The sequence below is a fragment of the Lichenostomus cassidix genome, chromosome 4 (genome assembly GCF_008360975.1).
Source record: "Lichenostomus cassidix isolate B80296 chromosome 4, HeHo_3.0, whole genome shotgun sequence".
Lineage (NCBI taxonomy): Eukaryota > Metazoa > Chordata > Aves > Passeriformes > Meliphagidae > Lichenostomus > Lichenostomus cassidix.
The window spans coordinates 19,726,457-19,747,105 of NC_139484.1; the positions used below are offsets into that span (position 1 = coordinate 19,726,457).

Below are 20,649 nucleotides of genomic sequence, written 5' to 3' on the forward strand. Positions count from 1 at the left end.
ATTCATCACATCAGTACTGAAGAGGCAACAGGGATGAATTACTGGTAGTGCAAAGTGAGTGCAGCTACATCTTTTGGTAGTTATGATACCTTAATATGATCACAGAATTGCAGTGTTAATTTAATTCCGCTTTTAAAAAATGTGGTAATAACCAGTGCATCTGTCTAGTCACAGTTTCTTGCTAGCAACTGGTTTGTGCAAGTTTGATTTACTCACGCGTGTTCTCTGTTCATGCTTTCCCTGTTTGATTTTAATAAGCATTGGGTTCATTTGCTGTAGTTTACAGGTCAAGAGCTACCACCAAGATTTAAAACCCTCAGCTGATCTTTGTTGTTATAGCTCTAAGCTATAAGTATGTGGAATCACCAGGCAGAGAGGGTTCTTTTTGCTAAAATTCATACATCTGTATGCATACATGAAAACATTTATAGAGAGGTATAATACAAGGTTCATTGTGTTGATCTGTACAGTTGTGTCAGAGGCTCACAGAATATGGGGTTCACCTTCATCATGTGCTACCTGAGAAGAGATCCCAAACAGGTATCCTTCTGGGAGTGTGCTGCAAAGGAGTTGTCATTTTTGAAGTTCACAATGGTGCCCGCACACCTGTACTACGCTTCCCATGGAGAGAGACAAAGAAAATATCCTTTAGTGTAAGTTGGTCTCTTTTCCTCTGTGTGTACACGTCTATATTTGTGTCTCCTGTTACTGTGAGGTTTGTGTTGATTATTTTTGCAAATTAAGTTGCTGTTTTTAACATAATCTGACTATGTTTTGTGTGGCTATTGTATTATGAGATTAAAATAGTAGTTTTCATGCTTTAAAGGGTTTTTTTTATTTCTTGGCTTCCATGGATGAGGATAGTGAAGGAGCACCAGACTGAGACTCTGCCTTAGAGGAGTGGGTACTGGCAAATGCCATTACTTAGTATAACTAGGAGATGCACCTATGTTGCTTTTAAGTTGTATTTCCAAGAGTTGTTAAGGTAAATGATAATAGGTAACAGGCTGACACTTGATCTGCACAATACCAGCCAGCTTCAGTGGGTGCACCATAATCTGGTGATCAGGTGTCATCTTTTAATGAGGCATTGAGCTTCAAATGCTTACCTTTATATAGGTATTGAAAATAGCACTTCTAATTCTGTCTGATATGTTATTGAAAACCTACAGCCTGTTTCATCTGTAATATGATTGGAACTAGAATTGATGACTTGAAATTTAAAAATTACTGAAAAGATAAGTTCAAGACCTGGAACATTAACTGATAGATTTTGTAATTAGATCAGCTATTAGTTATTTTTCTCTTAAATAACAGCATCCCTTGTGATTTCCTCAGGGGCCTTTGAAAACCCCATCCTGCAAAATATAATAGTTCTGGTTGTCATTACTCAGCTCTAACAGTAACAGAGACGGATTAAATAATAATAAAGCACCTTCTCATCTAGCCCAGGAGTAGCTTTAAAGGGCTACTTTGTAAATCTCAAATTACTTTTGACTCCTATTTTAACAGAAATCTCTCCCATCAGTGTATTTTGCTTCAGGAAAGTTTGAATGCTGTTACTGTGCACAAGCAAATACAGAATTCTTTGTAGGCTGAAAGAAATAATTTGTCTTCAGCTTTTTTTTTTCTTTCTCCATTGTGTAGAAGAAGAAAATAACTTTGCAGAACACATCAGATGGCATCAAGCATGCCTTTCAGACTGACAATAGTAAGACTTGCCAGTACCTTTTGCATCTCTGCTCTTCCCAGCATAAGTTCCAATTACAGATGAGAACGAGGCAGAGCAACCAAGACACTCAGGATATTGGTAAGGACTGTGCTGCTGTGTTGATTTTTAATAACAATCTATATATATTTTTGTACGGAGAGAAACTGAACTGGAACTTCAGTAATTCTGCTGAGTGCTGTGGATGTGTAGATCCACATTTGGGGGGTTTATACTACGAAGAGACTGAACTAGCTAAGCTTGTTTAGCTTTTGTTTGAGGAGTGGGAAAGGAGTTGGGACGACACAGAAAAGCTGGCACTCAGTAGCTCCTCTAAATTAAAAGGAATCTAAAAATAGGTCACTAATAGTACTTTCCCATTTGATTAAAGGCTTTTGGATTTTCTTTCAGAAATATCTTGAAGGTATTTCAATAGCAGGACTTTTACCTTTTGCTTGCTGTGAAAGGAATTGGTTTGATAATGTGGAATTATGGATAAAATGTTGTGATCATGGGCGTGCAAGTAAAATAGGGAGCAGTCTGAGCTGCATTTCTGAGCTGTGGGTACAGCTGTCTTTATTCCACTTAATGTTGGGTGGACCTCGTAAGGAGCAGCACTGATACTAGTCAGTTTCCTTCATAATTTGTGTGCATAATAGAAAATAGAAAATGTGAAGATGTTCTTTTTAAATAGGAAACATTAATTGCAGACTAATCACTGAAAAAAGGCTCTGTACCCATTTCTTCACTGTTTGGAGCAGAGCTTACTTGGCTGGCTGGCCTTCAGCATGGTCTAGAAGTGCTGTTTTGGTTGGTCTGCCTGCTCACACTTTCTTTGTTGTCTGTTTTTGTCTGTCTGCATTCCAGTTGCTGTTAATCCGGACTTCCACTAGTGTAGCTGGGATGGAGTTTGACCCCATTGCTGTGGATATTGTAAACTTTAATTAAAAAAAAAGGAAGAGAGGAGAGGTCAGAGTGGGAAGAGGCATGTGGCAACTACCCAGCCTTTTTTCTGTTCTGTTGGGCTCAGCCAACTTCAGGCAAAGAAATAGGACCAAGTGACTTAAAGCCTTTCTACTGTTCTCTAATTTAGTGTTTGCTTATCCTGAATTGCAGAGAAAAGCAATACATGAAAGGCTTTCTTGGCTAGGCAAACTCGATTGCTCTTAACAGATGGAGTATGTGTTGTGCTGTGGGAGTCTGAAAAGCAATAGTTTGCTTCCGTGCAGTGCAGATCACTTGGAGTTCAGAGGTCCCAGATTCCACCAATTATTAGTAATCAGAAGCAAACATATTAGCATTATGGTTAATGCCATTACACTGATTATTAGAAGTAAAAACAAAAAATTTGCTATTGTCATAACTTTATTAAATCTAAACCGAACCTTGAATATATCAGTAGAAGCTGGTAGTTGAAGCACTCAGCAAAATAGTAAAGCAAAGGACATATATAACAGTAAGGAAAACAGTAAAGAAAAGGGAGTTCTGGATTCCAGAAAGGGCATATGGAAAACTTAATAAAAATGAAGTGAGGATTAAGTCAACCTTATGAAGGATGAGTTTTGAACGCGTGAGAATTCTCTGCTGTGGGGTTGGCAGAAGTTTCGAAAAGCCTAATGTCTATATAGGTAGTAATGTGAAATTATTCATCTGAAATTCATGGAAATTCTGTTTGATGTTCTCAGCTGGTGAATGTCAAGAGAAGAGATCTCAACATATTTTATTAGGGTGCTCTTTCCCAGGATGGGAACACAGCAAGAGCAGATGTCATTGATGCCTTCTGTCAATGTCAGGAAACGGGGATTTGTGGATTTCTGGTCTGATTGGGCAAAATAATTTTTCTGTTGCTTTTTCAGTCTAGTGGCTGTAGCTAGGAGAGGTGTTTGATGTAGACAGGAAGTTGTATACTAATTCACCTTTAAAAAGGACAGAAATGTATCTTCCACAACTAAATCTTCACAATCTGTATGCCTGTTACAGACAAAGCTTGAGTTACTGTGGCAGTTAATTCCTGCCCTAGGTAATAGAGGAAGGAGTGTCTTTTGGAATGGCAGGGCTAAAGTTGCATTTGTCAAATGTACTCTTTTCTAAAAGCCAGACTATTTGCCGTTAAAGTTAATGGATGATGTGTACCAAAAAGTAACACTTACCCTTTGAGTTACAGTGCAGCTTCCTAAAGCAGCTTGTTTCCTACATGTATGTAGGGTTTAAATAAAACACTGGTTAACCCTAAATCAGAAATAGATATGCATTTGAGGATTGCTTTTCCTGAGACTTTCCTGTGAACTGACTCCAAGACATCAGTGAAGTTTATGAAGGGTTCAGGTGGCCTGATTTCCTTTAAAGTCTCTAACCAGCCAACAAGTTGCCGCAGCTTATCAAGTTCATGTGTGAGAGCCAAGCCACAGGAACTTAACTGCTAGCCTTAGGAGGCAGTTAGGATAATAGAAATGAGTCCTGCTCAGCTTTGCTCTGAATTAAGAGGGGTTTAGGCTAAGATGTATTATGAATTTGCTTTCAGCTAAGAACATCCACCCAGATGGTTCCCACGACTCAGCTGACAGTAATTTAATTACAGTCCAAAACCTGTTTGTTGCTGCTGCTTAAGGGAATCCTTGCTAATGACTCAAAAAGTCTGGCAATCCCCAGTCAACACTTTCTGTTTCGTGCTAGGATGTTTGTGGCAGGGGAGGTCCTTAAGTGCACCTGAGTGAACTGGTGCTCTGTAACCAGACAGAGATACTGCCAAGCCCCTGTGGCCTTGCAGCTGTACTGGAGATGTGGAGGGGCTCATGCAAAGAAAACAAAGCAATGGATGGATGGAAATTTGGTAGGATCTGATAGTGCGGAGGTGGGGGAGCCCTATTTGTTCAAATCCTGGAAAAGGCTTTTGTGAACAGATTAAAGGAAGTCTAGTCTTCCAGGTCACTTAGCTTGAGGATGTTATTTGTTTTGCGGACAGAGATGATGTGCCTGTATATAAGGCACAGCAGTTTTACAGGGAATGAGTCTTCATGCTAATAAGAGGATAAATATGCTGCTATTCTATGGTTTTGAACTTTGGGTTAATGTAATGTCATGAACTCCAAACTTTGCTTCCTGAGCAAACTCCATGATGGGTGTTTATATGTCTCTGATGATGGTACATACTGCTAAGCATCTTGAGAAAATACATTTTGTTTGAGTTGATTGTTTAATAACCATGCTTTAAACAAGGTGGTCACACTAGCTCTACCGAATAACTTCAATTGTTTGGGTTTTGACTTGCTTCTTTTATTTTTTTTAATTTTTTTTTTAACTTCCACAGAAAGGGCTTCATTTAGGAGCCTGAACCTTCATGCAGACTCTGTCAAAGGCTTCAACATGGGACGAGCCATCAGTACTGGCAGCCTGGCCAGCAGCACTCTGAACAGACTTGCTGTTCGACCTCTGTCTGTCCAAGCAGAGATCCTCAAGAGACTCTCCTGCTCTGAGCTCTCACTCTTCCAGCCACTTCCTGGCTCTGCAAGGGATAAGAATGAGAAGAGTCCATGGGAGGAAAGACCCAGAGTTATGAGCAAGTCATTTCACGATCTGAGTCAGAGTCACATCTCTGTTTACCCCACAAAGAAAAATGTTATTACTGCTTTGGACTCTTCCCCCAAAAAAATAGAAGATATAATGGGAAGGGTCTTTCAGCAAATGCCAAAATTTGATACTGGATCAGCAGCAGGAGCATTAAAAACGAACAAGTAAGAGTCTCTCTGACCACCCTGCAGTATCTTTGTGTACAGTCAATGTACATTTTGCATCAGTTTTGATTTATTATTCATGCCATTATTTTATTACATTGATCCTTCCCTCTCCCAACTTCCTCTTCCCTCTGTCTGGTTCCCCTTCTCTCCTTCTCCCCTTTAAGTTCAAAATCTCATGCAGGTTTAAGTAGAAGCCCTGAAAGAAAGAAAAATGAATCAGACTCATCATCCACTGAAGATACCGGTCAAGCCTATGTTGTAGGTCAGCATGCACAAAATAATATTACTGTATTTACTAACCTCTAAAATTGCTTTGGGTGTAATGCTTTGATATATTTATTAACTGATGGTAATACCTTGATTTGGAAAAGGGAGCAGAGTATCACATGTTGAAGCAATCCAGGCCAAGTGTCTTTGTTCCTGCGTAATTACTGCAGTGAATAAAAAAGAATCCTCCTTTGGTCAGCACCAGTCTGTGCACAGGGGTGTAAAGTAAGAGCTGTTGCAGAAAACATCTTCCAGATTGTCACTTCAGGCTGCCATTTGGTTCTATGGATCTTTTAATAGTTGGCTAACCCTCACAGTCTGTAAAGGTTGAACTCTTTTAGTGTTTTGTGTGGAAAGGATGTAGGGAGTGATTTTTTTTGGAAGTGACTCATAAGCTGGCTAATGGCATAAGCTGGCTAATGGCTAGTACCTCTGAGCAGTAACTACATAGTTTGGGTTTTTTCTTTTATTTGTTGGAGGTTTGGTTGGTTTTTTTTTTTGTTCAGATATAATAAATTAGGGTAATTTTTTTTTGCAGTACACTAGGTGTTTCACAAAAACACTATTGTAGTAAGGTAAGCCAGATGTACTTACTCCATTTTCTTGGCAAAGATTGGAGTGCACACAAGTAATCTTACAAGGCACAAAGAGAGTCAGATTAAAAAAAATATTAAGAGCAGATAAATAGATTTAAACTAGCATGTTGGGTTATTAAACATGAATTTTTAATATCTGTGTGTCACCAGCTTTTGGTGCTAGGAGGTTCCCTGTTATAATAGAAACTACAGTGACTGAAGTATTTGCATCCTTAGCTTGCTGGTTTGCTTTGCTGTAGTTACAGAACATCAGGAAAAGTGGAAGATGGTTAAGTTTCTGACGATGAGGGTCAGTATAAACAAAAAAAATATTTTAAAAATGCAGACAAAGCAGAATGTGACATCCCACATCTGCCCCCAGTGCACATCAAACCAGGACTGACTTGGGAATGATGCTTTTCAATCCTGAGAGCATAAATGCTAAAGAGTGAGCTGAGGCACGCAGGTTCTGTAGTGACTGGTTGTAGGTATTTACCCTGTGCTTTTAGTTTTGCAATTAATATTATCATGTGCTTACCCATAATCTTCTGGGCAGCAGTTCTGGTGAGGATCTTAGCTACATGTTAGAAAGTCCTGCTGAATTGCACTGCCTGTGCTGAGGGACACAGGCTCTTTGCATGATAAAACATCTCAGATAAAACTTGGTTTGGAGTAGGCCAGGACTGCTTTACTAAGAAGCTTGAATTATCTTACCTCATTTATTTTCATAGATCGGTACATTTATTATTTTATCTTCTTTAAAGTAGGGCCATATTTGCTTGGCTGTGATAATTGCAAAGAGAATATAATTCTATATGCCAACGATTTTAAATGGAAATAGTTCAAGTCGCTTGTTACTGCAGCAGTTTATTTGTTCCTTTACAAAATCTTAGAAGAATCCTGTTGTGTTGATTTATTGAGTTCAGCATATTCATCCAATACCGATAGAAAATTTAGTTTTTGGCTTTAAAATTTAGTCTTGCTGCTTAAGATCCATTACTTTTATCTGAAGTTAACTGTGGTCATAAAGGCCAAACCTCTGTCCTTCCTGTAACTCATTGCCTTTGCATGAGCTACCATCTATCTGACCTTTGAACTACAACCAGAGTACTTGAGTAATTTGGGTTTGCCAATGCAAAATCAGTTTTATGCTTATTCATTTTTAAAAGTAGTTTGGTATTGTGAATGAGCTCATGTATACTGTGTTAAATCTAAAATACTTCTTGGTAGGTTTTGTATTTAAAAAATTTTGATAACAGTGTGTAATATTTCCATTCGTGTCTCAGGTGTTAGCATGAATACTTCAGAAAATCTTCTGTCGTCAGCAGCATTAAAAGAGAGTGGTAAGTGATTAAGTAATATGCCTATAGAATTAATTCAGGCAGTTTGTTTGTGACTTGTCAGATGCTTCACTGTTCTACCTGTCCTGTTTCTTTGGTATTCTTAAGTGCCTCTGCCAGTTAGCTGGATAGGAACTTTTCCTAAATGTAACTCCTAATAGTTGCTTTGGACTGCTTCTAGGGGGAGGTTTAGACATCTGTGTGTAATATTTTTCAAATATGAATTGTGTCTGTTTAGTCTGGGATTTGAAGGGTGCTCTTACCTACCAGATCATGCTCTTAAAAATGCATTCTCTTACTTAGGAGGTTACTGGTTCTGTGTTTTCTTTTTAGTTTTTTCACTCTTCAGGCTTGATGTGGTTTTGTGGGAGAAGAAACTCCTTTTCTAGGTGATGTGCAGTGTGCTGCACTCTCCTGCATCAGTTATTTTCTCCTTGTACCAGTGTGTAGAGCTCAGTAGGTTTCTGCAGCTGTGGAATTGCCCTGTTCCACATTGGGCAAAAGTATCCCAGGCACTCCTGGATATGAGTATCTTCTGTAGGAAGCAAGTCCATGGGTTCAGACTTGCAGTATGTTCATGTTTGTTGGAGTTTCAAGAGATTAGGCTTTTGTTGTTGTTGTTGTTGGGGTTTTTTGGGGTTTTTTGTTTGTTTGTTTGTATTTTGTTTTGTTTCCTTGTTGGGTGATTTTTTGTTGGTGGTGTTTGTTTTGGGGTTTTGTGTGTGTGTTTGTTTGTGGTTTTGTTTTGTTTTTTTTCTTCACCAAATCATGCTCCTTGGGTCTCTGAAGTGCCTGGGTCTACTTCAGCCCCATGGGAAGCCTCAGTTATCACAGAGTTCTGTTGTGAGGATGCTCAGGTTTTAGAAGAGGTGGAATCAGCAGTCTGTGCAGTTGCAAATAAGGAAGTAAATTTCAGCAAGAGAGGTTTTAGTAGATGTTTCTAATTTGGTTGTTTTTTAATGAAGAGAACCTTTCAGTACTTCATATAATGAGCCTCAGTTTCAATTTTACCAATGTGTTTGCATCCTCCCTACCTATGGGCAGAGCACATAAACACAGATCTAAATATTTTCCTGGACTGAGACTAATAAAGTTGGAGATTCTGGGATTCAGTTATGCTGTCACTCCATGAGACTGTGCTAGGTGTTTTTCTTAGGAGGAGTAAAAGATTTTTAACTACTGAAGATGGAAGTGAGTTAAAGGGGGTGGGATTTTTTTCTGTCTTTGGCCATGGCTTAGAAGATGGAAGTTGGATCCACTAGATCAAAGCAGCTTTTCAAGTTATCAGAGAATATTTTGTAATGGAAAAGAACTTTGAAGTAAACCTGAAGGGGAAGTATTGAGTTACTGTCTGATCGTGAAATGTTGGCTTTACAGTTGACTCTCTTCAAACAACACAGAACAGAGTTGCCACACCAGAGAGAGAGATCACTTTGGTGAACTTGAAAAAGGATGAGAAGTTTGGGTTAGGTAAGTGGCTTTAAAATTGCTGCTGACATGTATTTCTAGAAACCAAAAACAAAATAAACTTTTCTGGTCTGTATTTCAGTATTTATTGTAGGGCTGAGTAAAGCAGTGCAGGCAGTAGCTGGATTTTGAAGGCATTTAAGATGCTGAAGCCTGCACTTACTTGATAGCACTTGCTATGATGTTAGGCAAGTCTGTTTCTCAGTTTTTCCATGCTGTAAACATAGGATAATATTCATATTGTAACTAGTCATCTTAAAAGTTAGCCTTTAAAGTTCATCTTTGTCTTAAATATAGAATTTTGTCTCTGTGGACACCTCACAGCTGTGACAGCTTGAATGCTTTAAACAAACAAACCAAAAAAAAAGACATAAGAAAAGCATTATGAGCTAATTGTGGAGTATTTTTCTTACTCCTGTAATATCAGATGGAACACTAATTTGAGGTTTAAGGGGCCTGGGAGATGAGATATTTGCATTCCATTCCCTCCTCTACTGCTGAGTTTTTTTTCATAAACCCACATAATTTTTTTCCGTATGAGTAATGAAAAATTTGGTGTCAGTATTGTGCTGTAGGAAGGCTCTCTAAAGTGCCCTTAAGGACATTGTTCTGTCTGTTATTCAAAATAAGACTGTAGTGTAAACTTGAGAGGGAAAAAAGCCTGCAAGACAGTAATACATAGTGTTTACACTGCACAGTAACATACAAGTTGACCAAAAGGGAAAGAAATTTAAAAGAAATGAACCATTTCTCCTCTTTCTTCCCCATGCAGTTTATGGTAATTTACTGTTTATTTAGCTAGAATAGAGAAGACCTGATATCTTCTATTTTCTTACATTTTTTTTAATCTTGAACATTCTTCCCAGATGTACCTGGTAGAATAAACAGAAGTAGATTCAAAGTCTCAAAATAAAACAGGGAGTTGAAAAACTGAGCTCTTAGGACCAGGGTCAAACATTTAGGTGAAACATCTAACAGTGGAGAAAAACAGAAATTTGTAAGTGATAGAAAATAAATTTCACCTGCACAGCAAATGTACACTTCATGTCATCTGTGTGTGTTTTTCTTGTCAGAGTTGTCTTCTGTAGCCTTTGCTGGAGTGTGCTGGACAGACAGACAAAGTCTGAATCAATTACTCAAAACAGAGTATATAGTAAAGGTTAATCAAAAAGCTTTGCTGTTTATTTCCAGGTAGACTTAAATTAGAGGTGTATTGGGTTTTTTTGCTTCACGTTTATTAGAATGACTAAGTTTTTATTTGTTCTAAAATATGGACTGAAGTTATGCAGTGATAACTGACATTTTTGCCTTCTCTGGGCCTTTTTTTCATAGGCTTTCAAATAGTCGGTGGAGAGAAGACAGGGAAACTTGATCTGGGAATTTTTATTCATTCAGTTATTCCTGGAGGGCCAGCTGATTTGGAAGGAACTTTAAAACCAGGTGAATGGTGTAAAATTCCATCTATGGCTCTGGGTGTCATAATCCCTTACAATGGTGACCTTCAGTTACCTTCCAGATAATTTCTGAAAACTGGTGATACTTCTTTGTTAAACTGTGCAAAAACAACAATAATTCAAATCAAAGCAAAAATTATAAAGCTTGAAGTACCAGAAAATTGAAGTTACATATAGAGATAAGGGCTTTATTTTCCATTGTCTCTCTTGCAGATGCATTGTAATTTAAATCTTTTTAAAACTCAGTAGCCATACTTCAATTTTTTCAAAAGTGAAATGGAACATACTGTAACCAGAACTATAGTGGGGGAAGATGAGAAAAATGTACTTTTTTTCCTTCTCATTTTAGACTGTGTCTTGTACTGAACTGCGTATTGCTCATTTAACTTCTGATTTCTGCTTTTTCATCTGTATTTTTAAAAGCAAAAGAGAAGGTAGAAATCATAATGTGGAAAGATTTGGCAGGTTTAAAAAGAGGAAATATTCATCACTAATTCTTGTGGTCTGGTTTGGTTTGGGATTTGGCAATTTTTTTAATGATTAGAGCTCCTTATTCCAGCATCACTTGAATTTTAGTAATTTTTAATCCATGCACTGTGTACAGGTTGTCAGACCTGTACTCCACATTGTCACTGACGGGTAAAAATGTAGATGTTAGACTGTATCTGAACAAGCCCTTTTGTGCAGGACACCGCCTCATCTCCATAAACAGCACGAGTTTGGAAGGTGTCAGCCACCACGCAGCGTTGGAAATCCTGGAGAACGCTCCTGAGGATGTGACGCTTGTCATCTCCCAGCCCAAGGACAAGCTGCCCAAAGGTAGGGAGCTGCAGGCATCCTGCAGGCAACCCCAGCTAATGTGGGCTTGGAATTGTGTCCAGAGGCAGAATGAAGAGGTGTGTTAGGGTAACCTTTGGTGAGGGCACACCAAGGTGCAGCATGAACGGAGAGTTTTCTGCCAAATACATGGGCGGGTAAAGCCTTACTTGGCTGTAAGCTGAGAAATGGGTGTCGTGCTGCAGATAAGGTGTTGCCAGCTGCTGATGGCTGTCTTGTCTCCTGGTTTGCAGCATCATCTAACACTGCTCATATCAGTAATGGAGCCAGGGCTTACTTGAGGAGGCCCTCTTCGGTGCAGGACAATGAGGCAGAGTCCTCTTCAGAAGAGCACAACCGGTCCTGTGGTCACCAGAGGCCTGTTTCAGGCAGCCTGTCTGGATTGTCGGGAGGCAAGCGGGATGGAAGCATGAGCTCCCAGGATTCCAGAACTGAGAGTGCCAGCCTGTCCCAGAGCCAGCCAGCTGGCTTCTTTGGCAAACGTACAAGTGGGAGAGCCCAGCAGGATGCTCAGCATTGCAGTGATCCCCAGGCTGGGGGCTCTAAAGCCATCGAGAAGAGGAGATCCTCATCAGACAGTACTCGAGCGAGAAATAAAAGGCCTGGTGTAGTGGAGCCTGTGGAATATTCTGACCGAGGGGATTCTGACATGGATGAAGCAACTTACTCTGGCAGTCAGGAGCAGCAGCCAGCCAAAAAGGCATAGTGGATTTCATATGAATATTTCCCATCAGTGTGATAGTGGTATTGAAATAGCTGTCTCTAGGTGTCAGGATGTGGGGGAAGACCAGTCTAGCCTAGCCTGCAGCTAATGCTAGTAGCTGATTTCTAATAGCTTGGTGATTTTGTTCAAAATAAATGGAGAAAATCACTTCTGTAACTTGAAACAACTTTCCACCTTTCCAATGTCACTAGATTTGTCTTACTAGAGGCAGATTGTGCTTTGGGATGAGCCTATAGTGCACTTCCTGAGGCTTTAGGAAGCCTTCTTTCAATTCTGTGTGTTTGTCCAATATGTTCATAATCTAGTGACCACCCCTAGAGGTAAGTTTATTCACTTGGCAGATAAATGAAGATTTTCCTAGAGGAAAGTAGGAGTGATGCATCTGGAGTGGGTAGTAGCAGAACTCATTGTCTTCTGGGATTGCTCTCATCCATGAAAAACTGCCCTTGTGCATTAAAATTCAGCAGTGAGATATGCTCTTGAGCAGACACAGCTTGCTGCTTCACCTTTCTAAAAGTGCACAATGGCAAGTACTACAAATTTATTTCCAGCTTGCGGTGATTCCTCTGTTCAGCTGATGGAGGTTATTCAATTAAATTGTGGCAACTCCTGCAAATTAGTCCAACAGATTTTAGGCTGCTGTAATACTCAAATACTGCTGTTTCAGTGCTCTGTAACCAACTCATTTGACACTAAAGACTTGGCTGCTGAAGGCCAAGCATACTTCTGTGCTAAACCTGTTCAATGGCAGGAATGGGAGAGTTGAAGCAGTGAGCCTTGGGTCTAACTAACTGGTACTTTGCCATGTTGACTCCTTCTGGCTGTGTCTGACTCAAAACCCCACCCTTTAGGGTCTTAGCTGTAAACATGTGTTCTAAAGGCAAATCAATGTCTCTTTTTGTTTTGTTTGTTTCTTTTTCTTTCTCTCTTTTTTTGTAAATAAAGGATTCTTCTTCGTCGAATACAGCAAACAAAGTGAATTCTAAAAACGTTTCTGCAACCCTACTTAAACCTGGAGATATCTTTGAGGTTGAACTAGCAAAAAAAGATAACGGCTTGGGAATAAGTGTCACGGTACTGTTTGACAAGGTTTTTAGATGTTTTCTCTTTTTCTCTACTCCCAGCAACCCATTAAATTACTAAATTACAAGGAAGCAAAATATTTTTTTGAGTCATTGTTAATTATATAGATTTACTGATGTGCAATTAATCTTACCAAAGCTGAAAAGTAGTACTATTTTATCCCTTTTCTTGTGATTTGTCCTTTAAATAATTCTTGTTTTTTGTTTTATGGTGGAGCCCCAAAGTCCTAATAGACTCTTATCACAGATGCTGCTTTGTGAGTACAAAAGGCAAGATGGTCTTTGTCCCTTGCTACCTAATCTTGTGGCAAATTTACAAGGAAGGGAGACCCTCCCTGAGTGGCACGGCAGGCAGTGGGAGCGGTAGTGTTATTTAAGAAGATCTGTGCACGCTCACATGCATTCACCGTGTTCAGCGTTCTCCCTCTGCTGGAGAAAAGGCAGAAAGCGAAAAACTAACTTGGACCCAAATGAGACCTGACACTGCTTTCTTGCAATATGAGACAAAAATATGTTTTTTAAGACTGATTTCTCTTTGGGCTATGAGATTTTGAAGGTAGTTTTATGTTTAGGGCCTCTCATGCTGCAGAGTGGCGCTTCAGGCAAAAAGAGAATAATTTATAACTGAGATGCACACATTTTCCACTGCTTCTGTTCTTGTGCTAAAAATACATTTTAGTATTTTAATATTCAGCTATTTTTGGTGGAACAATGATGTGCAAACCTAGCACTGTTTCCATTTACATGGTTAGGATTGTAAGAGGAGCAGAATGAAATTCTGTTATCTTGGCATCCCAGTCTATTCAAAGTCATGTTGCTTTGTCAAGCTTGTAGCTTGAGACAGATGGATGATCAAAAGTTGAGCAGGTGTTGGTTACTGAGTAGCATCAGGCCTGCTGTATGCATACATTGCCTTTGTAGGAGATGTTAGAAGATGCCAACCAGTGCAGAGATTTCCCTTAAGGGGTGACCAAGTGGTGTCTTCACTGATCTTTGCTTTTCCAGCCTCCATTCTGCCCCTGTGTTGTTTTCCTGTACAGTGGTGATGAGGAGAGGTGTACAATTACCTGTGGGTTAAGTTTTCACATGTAATCCTGGGTGCTTTGGGAGTGAGCATTAATACACTGTTGGTCTTCCTCATCCCTCCAAGTTTGTGGAGCAGCAGTGAGCTAGAATCACACAACAGTTAAGGATGGAAGGGACATTTAAAGATCATCTAGTCCTACCCCCTCTGCCATCAGCAGAAAGGCTAAGGCCCTCCAAAAAAAAGTCAGTTCAGCTTGAGCAGATTTTTACAGCTTAGACTTTCAAACATGTCTGAGCTGAGAAAAAGCAGCACTCCTTAATTTCCTGTTATATCAGAGAAGTTGTATTGGAGTAGGACACTGCATGGGTGTGCATCTCCTGCTTTGGCATGCTGTGCTCTTGCACATCTCTGAGCTTTGGTGTGCATGCAAGCATGTGAAGTCCAACATAATGCAGACATGTTTCTGCTGAAGGACATTTATTTGTGTTTTGTGCATTTGCATTGTGATTTTACACTCTTCCCACCCCAGCTTCATTCGTAGCAAATTGCATGACTGCACAGAACATGCTTGATGTAACATTTTGATTTTGATAGTTTGTCATTTTTTTCTACATGCCAGTAGCCCAAATGCTTCCTAAGTACAGTTTTCCTTGTGTGGCACTGTGTTTGATTACTAGGTATTCTAACTGCAAAAAGACTAACAATCTTATTTTTACTTCCTGTTTAGGGTGGTGTAAATACTAGCATAAGGCATGGTGGTATTTATGTGAAAGCAATTATTCCCAAGGGAGCAGCTGAAGCAGATGGCAGAATAGAAAAAGGTAGTATTTCCATTCTTTCAGTGGGGACTCTTAATGTGAAAAAAGGGCAGAGGACTGTCTGTGGTGGACTTGACAGTTCCTGTGGCCTGGAAACTAGCACTCTGTTTGCCTCCTGTCATTGTACCTTTTTCACTGGGAAAAAGAGGTTTTTTCCAAGCTATTGCAGTTATTTTAAATATTGCCTTGGTAGCTAATTCTGCAGGTGAAGATTGAAAAACTAATGTAGAACAACTGCAGAATGAGCAATGCTGAGGCTGTGGAGGGGAAAAATAGGAGATAGGCTGTGGGATTTTTTTTCTCTGAAGCAGCCTATGTTAATGGAGAACGCTTCTCTGTTTCAGGCACAAAGAGAGAGGGCTTTGTGTTATTTGTGGCCTTCTTGCTTGGCATGCCTGGCAACTCAGTACATAAAATGCTGTAATTGTTATGGCTCTTCTTGTTTGTAAGCCAGGCCACATTCTTCACTAAAGTGAGAATTCCCGCTGTGGACTAAGATTTGTTTTAAATAAAGTGTCTGAGCTTTGTGGCTGTCATTCTGATGGTTAACACTAGTTTTGACATGGGATAATCCCACAGAATCATTAGATTGGAAAAGACCTCTGAGTCAAACCATATGGTTTATTTGCAAAGTTCCCTTCTTGGCTCAGAGCATGGAGGGGAGGGAGCGTTTGCATAAATAACTGTGCTTGTTAGCTGAGGCTTGAAGGTCTATGTGTGTCATAGATGTTTTACAGGTTATGCTCTGCCTACTTTTTCTTAAATTATTAATGTAGGTGACCGTGTGCTCTCTGTCAATGGGATTAGTTTGGAAGGTGCTACCCATAAGCAAGCTGTTGAAACACTGAGAAACACTGGCCAGGTGAGTGGCTGCTGGTTCTGCCTTGTCTGTGGTAAACCAGGTCTCCAGGAGTGAAAGATGTAAAGGGAACCTCGAGGCTGGAATTCTCCCCAGTATTGTCATGATTACTTTAGGTGTGCTTTCTTAGACTCCTTGGCTTCCTGGCACACCTGAAAGTAGCCAGAGAGCGTACACATCCAGAACTGCTAAGGATAACTATTTGTTTTCACTTTATAAAATATTTTTAACTTAATTCCCTGTACAAATGTGCAAGTGACACTCTCTTTGACACCTCTTAACACCCTCACAGCTTTATTGGAAGAAAATCCTTTTTTTACTCTATTAGCAAGTATCCTGCAAGTCCATTAGTGTATTTTGTAGGTTGTAATTTAACAGCCCTTAAAAAATAAGGCATAATTGGGGGATATATATGGGGAGGGGAATGTCTATAAAATTTACTGCTGTAAAACTTTGGACCCTGATGAATTAGATGTGCTGTAGACTGTGGCATCTCTGTGACTGTTGCCAGTTAACTGGGGAACATTTCATCTCTTTAGGTGGTGCATCTGCTGTTGGAGAAAGGTCAGCTTTCAGGAGCCAAGGCTCATGCTCCAGTGACACCACAGTGCACGCTCCCAAATCAGGTGGCGCAGTGTGAGCCACAGGAGAAGCCAGCAACAGAATCTACAAATGCCAAAGATTACAGCTTTGTCACTGCAGGTCAGGTCACATAGAAGGATTGTCTTAACTGTCAGAGCATCCTTTAGTTTTCATAGTTTTCTTTAATTCTTGGAATGTGAATGGAGCTAGTGGGAATCTCTATCAAGCCCCTGCACATATGCAATCTCTTCTTTTTTGTGCTGTTGTCTTTGTTTTTAAGATTTCCTTTCACATCTTAGTTACTTTAACTAGTATTAACTGTTTGCTCTCTCACTGTTTGTTGTTTCCCAGTTTCACCAGCCTTTCATGCCAAGGCTGTAGCAAGGTTGGAGTAAAGAGGGTGCTGCTATGTCTGGTGCTGCTAAGGGGTGCCAAGGGGAGGTTAAGATATTTATATACAAATGAGAACTGTGGGTCCTGTAGTTCCTGTCTAGATGAGAGAAGGCATCAAGAGCTAGATGAAGAGAGAAGGATTTGTTCCCCTAACTAGAGGTTGACGTAATTCAGCCCCTCTTGCTGGTGACTTGTGCAGATGAAGGGAAGCCTACCCAGATGGCAGAACCACTGCAGATACCAGTGGGTCTTCTTGCATGGGACGTGTTCTGTCTGCCAGCAACTCTAGTTACTGCTCTGATGCCTGATCAGTGGCTGGAAAGGTTGTGTCACTCTGTGCTTAAAAAGCTCCTTAATGGACTTCCTGAGGAATAGTCCTTAGGAGACACTCTGCCTTTCTGTATATTGATGTTGTCAGGCCAAGCGAGCAGACTGAAAAGTCATGATCAGCTTTTTGTCCCCTTTAACCTGGAGGGATCTTTTAGGTAACACTTCTGTTCAGCACTGAACTGAACAGTTAAAGAACTGTGTGAGGGGTAGATGGCAGAGTTTGCACATTGTTGTGCCTGGAATAACAGCACCAGACACTCTTTCCATGGCCGGTGTGCTGCAGGAAATAATAAGTTAATGTTTCTTTTACAGAGAACACGTTTGAGGTAAAGCTGTTGAAGAACAGCTCAGGCCTTGGGTTCAGTTTCTGCCGTGAAGATAACCTTACCCCTGAGCAGCTGGGATCAACTATTGTGAGGGTGAAGAAGCTCTTCCCTGGGCAGCCAGCTGCAGAAAGTGGGCAAATAGAGATTGGGGACGTCATTCTAAAAGTGAATGGGGCATCGCTGAAGGGTTTATCCCAGCAGGTTTGTACCTATAAGTAGTGAAACTCATACTGTGCTAGTCCTGCAAGTCTGCGTCTGATAATGAATATCATTCCTGTGGCCATAGGAAGTCATCTCTGCTCTGAGGGGAACATCTCCAGAGGTGTCTCTTCTCCTCTGCCGACCCCCATCTGGAATATTACCAGACATCGATCCTTCATTGCTGGTAAGGTGTATGGCATAGAATTTTTTAAATTATTTGCTACTTAAGTTCATTTATTCCATCCAATGGGTGGGTGGGTTATTTAAATGCATGATGCAGATGGAAAAATGGAGAGAGTGCTCACAGAAATGTGGTTCTTGGAATGAATCCCTTAGGAGTGCACTAACCATTTTGTGGGAATGCTAAAGGAATGTGTGGCTTGAAGATTTTTTTTTTTCCTCCATTTTGTTACCTAAGACATGAGAAATTGGTTTAATACAGTGTTTCTGGGGCAGAGATTTCTTTGCAGCCCAATGTTTTGATATCTGATATCAGATAGAAATCGGATGTTTCTGTGATTATGTGAAGGATATTCTGCAGAATACCAATTTGTCGGGTGCTGATGCATGTAAAAACAAGGGAAAGGTTGTCTTATTGACCTACTGGAAATTAGAGGTGTCCCAAAGAATATTTTCAAAATGCTCCAATAAATAAATTGAAATAACAAAAGGCCATTTTAGGAAACTTGGAGAAGTGGAAATGAAATGTGTTTCAGCAAAAAAGAGTGTTGAGGACAAATTGGCTGAAAAATAGGCTTTCCATAATACAGGAAAGTGCAAAACTAATTGAGACAGGTCTTCAATTTAAGTTCCCCAGGGAAGTCATCACAGCACCAAGCCTTCCAGAGTTCAAGAAATGTTTGGACAAGACTCTGAGGCACAAGATGTGATTCCTGAGGCTGTCCTGTGCAGGGCCAGGAGTTGAACTTGGATGATCCTTGTGGGTCCCTTCCATCTCAGGATATTCTATGATTCTGTGATTCTGAGTTATTTTAACATTATTTTCAAACAGTAAAATCATTCTAGTCTGATGAAAGAAACTTAAATGCACAAATACAAATTTGAGTGAAGTTAAAATTGGAAATAAGCAACTGAGTGAACTAATAATACAAATAGCTACTCCTGTAATAGACCTGTTTGTAATGTGGAATAAAACATTGCATATATTAGAAGAAGAGGAAAGTCAAAATTTGTTTATAACATTATCATAGATTGGTATGTACATGTACTCAAGAATTTGACCATGAAAGCATAAATGAAGCTTTTAAACCTTGTCTGTCTGCTAGCTGACATAATTCTAGGGAATATATAACTGCTGGCAAAATTGTTTTTCATTCTCATGGGAGTTACTAACTTGGTTAACAGTTGCCATTTGGCATAAATTATCTTAGTTTTTGTAGTCTGTTATTGTTGCTTTTTGGTTGAAAGCTTCTGTGTTTCCCTCCTGTGTGAGGTTGGTTTGACTTTAGTTAATCTGTGACTCTCAGCTTCTGGTGGAAGGGATTTCTGGGTAGTTGTGTAGATTACTGCTGGGCATTGCTTGAAAGCATCTGCCAGTAGGCTTTCTGAAGCTAAAGGCAGAAGTATTTTTGTTTTTCTTAGATGAATTTAAAGGTTTTTAGCAGCATAGGTTTCAAAGTTTTGCACACTTTGTCTTCACCAATTTGCATTGAACTTCATGAAACTGTGCTATGGTGTTTGCACAGTTCAGTCACTAGCCACTGACTCCTTGTTTTTCGTAATTTTATGCAATCTTTGAAACTTTCTTTTGTCATCAAAACCGGATTATGATGAATTAAATGTTTTTGCTCTTGTAGACTCCCATCCATTCACCCCAACAAGTTTTTCCAGAGGTCAGCAGAGAAGTTTCTGGTCCATCAAATGGAGAACAAGGTGACAGCTCAGATGAAAATGAAGCCACTGATATTGCAAAAAGGTTAAAATCTCCCTCCAGAAGAGACAGCTACAGTGACAGCAGCAGAAGTGGTGATGAGGAGGTGATGGACTCAGCAGCACAGGTGGGCCTTGGCTGGAGTTCTGCACTGTACCAAAGCTCAGGTGAAGCTGAGACACGGGCACAGGGTCAGTACGAGGCACACCCTGCTCAGAAGGACGCTGTTCGCACCATCCTCTATCCCGATCAAGAGACTCCTGGCAAGGCAGAGCTTGAGGACAGGTATGCTGGTGATAATGATCCTCATCATACTGCAGAAATGTTCATAAGAATAGTTTATTGGACTTATTCATAGAAATACTTTTTTTTGGTTTGCTTTTTAGATCAGCATAAAGTCAACATTGGCTCATATATTAATTTATGAGTGATAGCCACATTGTACTTACTCCTGCCTTTTTTTTCTGGTTTATCTGTAGTGATGTGCCTTTGGATTTGCCAGCGATCCCAACCTGTAGAACTGTACCTGATGTTACCACATCCATTTTAATAAATGACTGTTACACTACTCCAGTCTCTGAGTTGACTTCACACCTGGGAGAAATGGATTCATTACTCACCCAGCTGGAAAAAAATACTGAAGAATATGAGCCAGTAATTCACTATTTCTGTCTTTCAGTAGCATAAACGTCCTGCTGTGGTTGTTCTAGCCATTATATGGGGAATGTCTGGATAGACGTTAGGCACATTAATTTACAAATGGGATAGTTGTAGGTTATGCTTGCATTAATCCGGGTGTGTGCCTTATAAATGACACATACAAGTGCCATTTGTAATCAGTTCACTGCAGCTGCTCATACCAATGTCTGCAGGCATTTTCTCTCTGAGCTCTTGAAGAGTTTATCCATTTCCCTCTGTGAATGTGGATGCATCCATGTGTACATAGGTGGATGTGTGTATGTCCATTTCATGGGTCGTTTCGTCCTGGAAACCTTGGCATTAAATATTTACCTACCTCTAAAACATGTACTAAG

At 40.0% G+C, this 20,649-nt stretch overlaps 1 protein-coding gene across 1 annotated transcript in view; it reads left to right on the top strand.

The window, feature by feature from the left end:
* The window catches only part of PTPN13 (protein tyrosine phosphatase non-receptor type 13), a 116,125-nt gene that overhangs the window by 80,544 nt on the left and 14,932 nt on the right, over positions 1-20,649 (top strand). The window contains exons 17-33 of the mRNA XM_085058147.1: positions 471-653; positions 1,648-1,810; positions 5,016-5,439; positions 5,607-5,704; positions 7,571-7,627; positions 9,002-9,094; positions 10,424-10,531; positions 11,233-11,364; positions 11,616-12,082; positions 13,052-13,180; positions 14,943-15,036; positions 15,810-15,895; positions 16,432-16,594; positions 17,510-17,724; positions 17,810-17,908; positions 19,542-19,900; positions 20,095-20,269. Of these exons, the coding sequence (XP_084914273.1) occupies positions 471-653; positions 1,648-1,810; positions 5,016-5,439; positions 5,607-5,704; positions 7,571-7,627; positions 9,002-9,094; positions 10,424-10,531; positions 11,233-11,364; positions 11,616-12,082; positions 13,052-13,180; positions 14,943-15,036; positions 15,810-15,895; positions 16,432-16,594; positions 17,510-17,724; positions 17,810-17,908; positions 19,542-19,900; positions 20,095-20,269 (3,045 nt within the window). The remainder of the gene's footprint in view (positions 1-470; positions 654-1,647; positions 1,811-5,015; positions 5,440-5,606; positions 5,705-7,570; positions 7,628-9,001; positions 9,095-10,423; positions 10,532-11,232; positions 11,365-11,615; positions 12,083-13,051; positions 13,181-14,942; positions 15,037-15,809; positions 15,896-16,431; positions 16,595-17,509; positions 17,725-17,809; positions 17,909-19,541; positions 19,901-20,094; positions 20,270-20,649) is intronic.